Raw genomic sequence first — 6,000 nt, forward strand, 5'->3', positions numbered from 1 at the left:
GACGTGGGCAACATCCGCTGGAACGCGGCGGGCCGCGAGAACACGACATTTGCAATATTCTCGAAGCCACGATCTCACCTATAGACCACACGCGGCAGACAAAGTACTCCCCAAGGAGGCCGAAACGTGTCACCGCGAGAGATTCGGCCCTCTGAGCGAGAGAGCTGCCGCTGCTGCCGTTTTTGGCCGCGATGAAAGCAGACCAAGACGGCATGGCATGAAAATCAAAAAGAAGATGACAACGAGGAAGAAGACACGAAAAAAGCGGATACGTCCAACGGCAAAACGAGGTGGTGCATTACCTTTTCTACCATGTTGGGCGCGCTCGGGTCCTTGATTGTGGAGCGGCCAGCGTGGCGAAAGCCTATAAAACGATAGCAAAGCCGCGCGACGTCAGCTCGAGGAGCAACGTCACGACCGCGCGATGGAACAGGGCCGCGGTCTGTATCTCGCTCCGTACAAATATGGACGCGGACTATATCTCGGCCCCTATAAACGCGGACAGGGTGTAGCAGCGAGAAAAAAAAAAAAACGCCAAAAGGAGACGATAAAAAATGCCCTCGGGTGCAACTACTAACGTGCAATTGGACGTGCTCGCGAGACGTATGCGCGTACCATACTTAGAGGTGTCTTCATGCGTAACGCTTTACCCGACGAGCGGGGTGCACCGAAACGAAAGCGGTATTGTGAATCTGGACGAATGCGACCGGGCCGGTCACTGGGTAGCATACGCCAAGAGGAACAACCACGTCATATACTTTGACAGTTTCGGTAATCTTCGACCGCCCAAGGAACTAGTGCGATATTTTGAGACGGTGCTACGACGATAGAGTACAATCGTACGTCCTATCAGACGTACAATCAGAGCTTCTGCGGTCAAATGTGTCTGCAGTTTCTACAAACGGTAGACGCGCGTGAATTTAAAAAGCTCGACGAGGTGCTGTAAAATCTCAGTATTAGTCGAACGCTGTTTCCGTCATGTCGCTGACACTTACGCTGAGCGGGAAGACACCGTCCCGCGGCGAACTACTTTCCCTCCATAGATTTGAGTGACGGGCGATTCGAGCTCGGTCTGGTGATTTTTGAGACTTAGCACACGATACCGAATGTAAACGAATCGAATAATAAATTTTATTTTGGCAAAAGCGATGCAAAAATTACAATTCCCGAAGTTCGTACGAAGTGCGAGACATAATGAATTTTGAAACGTATGATTTACGGAGACATTTGCACCGCACGCACTTGAAACCATTGACGTAGTGCATGATGACAAAAAAACAACCAACACAATAACAGCAACAACACAGCAACAACAACATGACACTGATGATAATTCGTGAGGGTGGAGAATACCCGATTACGCTCCGCGCAAACTACAACACGATGAGATGCGAGATTAAATGTGCATACAGAATAAACTTTGGCAAGCCCAACAGCATTGGATCGCTGCTGGGATTCTCGTCGAAGCGTATGCTGCAACCGCGAAGATGGCACGAATCGAACATGTCGATCAACATAATGAATGTAAACGTTATCCGCGTAGAGTGTAACGTGACCGCGGGCGCGTACAGCAACGGCAAAAGCGCGCACACGATACACGAATTTTCACCGAGCGTGCCACCAGGATATAAGATATCGGAGAGGCCTACGCAGATCATTTACCTGCCGATCACGGTACGGAGCATTACGGATTTACGATACGCGTCGTCGACCATTTCGCGGAGAGGAGATCACCGTCAGATTGCACGTGCGACAGCGACAGCGAGCGTGAGATGCTCGTATTGAACGGAGCGGAGCGCACGCAGAGAGATAACGCATTCTTTACAAAGCTGGTAACATCACCGCTCGATAACGCTTGCTCATCCAACTGCGTCAGCAAGAAGAAGCTCAGTGCGTCGAACGTTAAATTTTTACAATCTTTGGGATTCGTGGTGCGCAACTTTTAAGATGACTGATATCTTAAACATTAAAGATGAGCCGATCTTTGACGATCGCATCGTCAAGATTGAGACTCACACGTACAATCCGTTCGCTAATACAACATTTGGGTACAGTGACGAAATAAGAATACCTATACAGCAACAGGATCTGTACACACTGCCGTACGAAAGCTTTCTATATGTCGAGGGAAAACTGACGAAGAACAAAGCTGTCCAAGATGCTCATGTGGCATTGGCAAATAATTGTGTCGCGTTCATATTCGATGAGATTCGATATGAACTCAATGGTGTGGAGATTGATCGTAATAGAAATATGGGTATAACTAGCACGCTCAAAACCTATGTAACAGTGTCATCCGACAGAAGCGTGATTCTACGGAATGCCGGCTGGGATGCGCAGACTACTACAGCCGGATATTTTGATTTCTGTGTACCGCTCTACGACGTACTGCTGGGATTTTGCGAAGATTACAAACACGTGGTGATTAACGCTCGTCACGAGTTGATTTCAATACGAGCGTGCAACGACAACAATTGTTTGACGAGAGATCCGGTGATAGAGCCAACACTCGAATTATTCAAAGTACAGTGGCGAATGCCGCATGTGTTATTGAGCGAGATAAATAAGCTGTCGATGTTGCGCGCTTTGGAGAGCGGACGATATCTGAGCATGGCTTTTCGCTCGTGGGATTTGTACGAATTTCCACTCTTGCAGAGCACAACCAAACATTCGTGGGCCATCAAGACGGCTACTCAGCTCGAGAAGCCGCGCTACGTTATTTTCGCTATGCAAACAGGTCGAAAAAACATCATGTCCGAGGATGTAAGTCGATTCGATGACTGCAAATTAACCAATGCGAAACTTTACCTGAATTCGGAATGTTATCCGTACGATGACTTGAATCTGGATTTTGACAAAAACAGATGTGCGATTCTGTACGAATTGTACGCGCGTTTCTGCAAGGGCTACTACGGATACGAGTATCTCGAGCCGAGTCTCACCTTTACAACTTTTTTACGTTATGGTCCATTCGTGATCATTGATTGCTCTCGACAGAACGAATCAATCAAGAGTGGCACCGTGGACGTGCGATTAGACTTTGAATGTAAAGAGGATGTACCTGCAAATACAACAGCCTATTGTCTCATCATACACGATCGCGTGATTCAGTATAATCCATTGACCAACGTTGTGCGCAAAATCACCTAAGTGCACCTCTAACACGATAAGATCTACGATACGACCACAATCGACTGCAGTCTTCTCGACAACATGCTCATGCCAACGTTCGTGGATCTGCAAGGATTCATCGTTAATAAGAAATTTATCGTGAAGGAAGTGGCGGTGCTAAAACAGGGGACCGTTCTCACGCATTACATTTTTACGAGTCCTGTGCCATGGAAACTTTTGACAAGATCCGACAGGTTTTGCGCCTCCTGGTTGATTGCTTATCACCATGGATTGCAATGGGAAGACGGGACGATCCCGTACAACGAGGCGAAACGTCTGATCACAGCAGCTGTATTTGAAGATGATGCTATCGTGTACGTTAAGGGACGCGAAAAACGAACGTGGCTGTGGAACTTGCTTTTGGACGATGAGCGAGAACGTATTTACATTGAGACCCTGGATGCAGTTTACGAAGACATGGAATCTTTATCTAATCTAGATGTTACTAATATTATACGATGTGGACAACATGTTAAGAATTGCGCGTTACAAAATGTTTTGAAAATATATAACTGGTGGTTGCAAAAGAATTTTTTTAATAAAAATACATTAACATATTTATTATGTATTTCTTTTCCCTTCCTTTGTAATGTATAAACGTATGTATAAACGTACGTATGTGTGTATAACATATGTACGTATGTATAAACGTATGTGTGTATAAACGTATGTATAAACGTATGTATGTATGTATGTATAAACGTATGTATAAACGTATGTATAAACGTATGTATAAACATATGTATAAACGTATGTATAAACATATGTATAAACGTATGTATGTATGTACGTGTGTATAAATGTATGTATAAATGTATGTATAAATTCGTGATAAAGAAAATATGTAGAAAGACTTGATAAAACGTGTCGCAACATGTTCGAAATTTTTGGAAAAGAGGGGGAGAACCTATCTTCTCTCATCGATTCCAGAAGTATTACCATTTACACGGATGCAGTCAGTCTTACGATACCCGCTTATACGAACGGTCGAAAAAAAAAAATGTACGCTAAAGAGAACAGTGCATCGTGTGATGTGAAGAAGGAATATAACATGTAAGTTCCAACGTTCTATACATAAAAGAAACGTTTTTTAACATTATTGTATGTACACAGTACGGAGCATCGTGCAGTGCGTTTACTGAGCAGACGTTACGATCTGACGAATACGGGCTACAAATTTTTAGAAATTGGAATCAACGTTGGCCCACCGAGTTACGTGGAGATCGTCCTTGGAGATCATCGCGGACACGAATTATCGCTATCTCTCGAAACATGGAAGAGTCTCTACGAGCAGCGAGGAAATATTTATAAGCTGTTTCGAAATGAATACAAGGATAATTTTATTAGCGTTGGACCGCTAATCATCAGTGTTTTCATGCTGAACTATGCTACGGTCGTACGTCTCGATTCTTCATCGGTACGCATTATGATGACCGAAACGACGCTACGCCGTATGTTTGACTTTAACGGGTGTGTCGATGTAACATTCGAACGATTAGCTCGACTCATCGCGATACGGTAGATACCAAGTATACGCGATTCTCCAACATCGCATCTGAGAACATTATATGTGATAGCGACATTTTCAATGGACAGCAGCTCATTGATTGTGAATTGTTAGCTTTAGTTTTTAATAAGTACGAAAACCGATGTAATAAAATCTAAATAAAACATTTTTTTTAGCCTTATTTCATGTGTATTGTCTTTTACTTCCCATCCTTTGCCTCGACGCGCCAGGAAAAACCATAAAAATTGAAAAAAACTGTATCATACAAAAGAAACTCGTACTCTATTAATTCTTCCATCCTTTCTTCACTCATAGCACGCGCGCTCTATCTTTCTCTAACATACAAGCCTTTATTATAAGCGATTCTCCAACATTGCATCTGAGAACATTATATGTAATAGCGACATCTTCAATGGACATCAGCTCATCGATTGCGAACTATTAGCTTTAGTTTTTAATAAGTATGAAAACCGATGTAATAAGATGTAAATAAAACATTTTTGTTCGCCTTATTTCATGTGTATTGTCTTTTACTTCCCATCCTTTGCCTCGACGCGCCAGGAAAAACCATAAAAATTGAAAAAACTGTATCATACAAAAGAAACTCATACTCTATTAATTCTTCCATCCTTTCTTCACTCGTAGCACGCGCTCTATCTTTCTCTAACATGCAAGCCTTTCATCGATTGCGAACTATTAGCTTTAGTTTTTAATAAGTACTAAAACCGATGTAATAAGATGTAAATAAAACATTTTTGTTCGCCTTATTTCATGTGTATTGTCTTTTACTTCCCATCCTTTGCCTCGACGCGCCAGGAAAAACCATAAAAATTGAAAAACTGTATCATACAAAAGAAACTCGTACTCTATTAATTCTCCCATCCTTTCTTCACTCGTAGCACGCGCGCTCTATCTTTCTCTAACATGCAAGCCTTTCATCGATTGCGAACTATTAGCTTTAGTTTTTAATAAGTACGAAAACCGATGTAATAAGATGTAGATGTAAATAAAACATTTTTGTTCGCCTTATTTCATGTGTATTGTCTTTTACTTCCCATCCTTTGCCTCGACGCGCCAGGAAAAACCATAGAAATTGAAAAACTGTATCATACAAAAGAAACTCGTACTCTATTAATTCTTCCATCCTTTCTTCACTCGTAGCACGCGCGCTCTATCTTTCTCTAACATGCAAGCCTTTATTATCGATACATTTTTAAAGAAAAGAAAAATATGTCATGGTCAAATTCAAACTTTTATTATCAATGCATTTTTAAAGAAAAACATGATCTAATTTTGATAACAAAAAAAGGAGCCCTATTGTG

At 42.4% G+C, this 6,000-nt stretch overlaps 3 protein-coding genes across 3 annotated transcripts; all 3 read left to right on the plus strand.

Annotated features, from left to right (window-relative positions):
- The first annotated feature begins 2,494 nt into the window (after positions 1–2,494).
- Positions 2,495–3,150, plus strand: LOC147908883 (uncharacterized). Its single transcript, XM_087407804.1, has one exon. The coding sequence runs from the start codon at positions 2,536–2,538 to the stop codon at positions 3,148–3,150; it is 615 nt and encodes a 204-aa protein (XP_087263930.1). The 5' UTR covers positions 2,495–2,535.
- Positions 3,151–3,213: 63 nt separating this feature from the next.
- Positions 3,214–4,156, plus strand: LOC147908884 (uncharacterized). Its single transcript, XM_087407806.1, has one exon. It carries the CDS (start codon positions 3,214–3,216, stop codon positions 3,766–3,768), a length of 555 nt encoding a protein of 184 aa, XP_087263932.1. The 3' UTR covers positions 3,769–4,156.
- On the plus strand, positions 4,046–5,669 carry LOC147908885 (uncharacterized). Its single transcript, XM_087407805.1, has 2 exons — positions 4,046–4,224; positions 4,285–5,669. The coding sequence occupies exons 1-2, from the start codon at positions 4,046–4,048 to the stop codon at positions 4,691–4,693; spliced, it is 588 nt and encodes a 195-aa protein (XP_087263931.1). The 3' UTR covers positions 4,694–5,669.
- Positions 5,670–6,000: the final 331 nt, after the last annotated feature.

This window comes from Acromyrmex echinatior, chromosome 7, assembly GCF_024713525.1.
Source record: "Acromyrmex echinatior isolate Ae372 chromosome 7, ASM2471352v2, whole genome shotgun sequence".
In the NCBI taxonomy this organism is placed as follows: Eukaryota; Metazoa; Arthropoda; class Insecta; order Hymenoptera; family Formicidae; genus Acromyrmex; species Acromyrmex echinatior.

Excerpts from the sequence above, each read along its gene's own strand:
- LOC147908883 (XM_087407804.1), top strand. The coding sequence starts at position 2,536 with ATGCCGCATGTGTTATTGAGCGAGATAAATAAGCTGTCGATGTTGCGC.
- LOC147908884 (XM_087407806.1), top strand. The coding sequence starts at position 3,214 with ATGCTCATGCCAACGTTCGTGGATCTGCAAGGATTCATCGTTAATAAG.
- LOC147908885 (XM_087407805.1), top strand. The coding sequence starts at position 4,046 with ATGTTCGAAATTTTTGGAAAAGAGGGGGAGAACCTATCTTCTCTCATC. Across the intron at positions 4,225-4,284 it reads GTGAAGAAGGAATATAACAT|TACGGAGCATCGTGCAGTGC; the intron begins GTAAGTTCCAAC and ends GTATGTACACAG.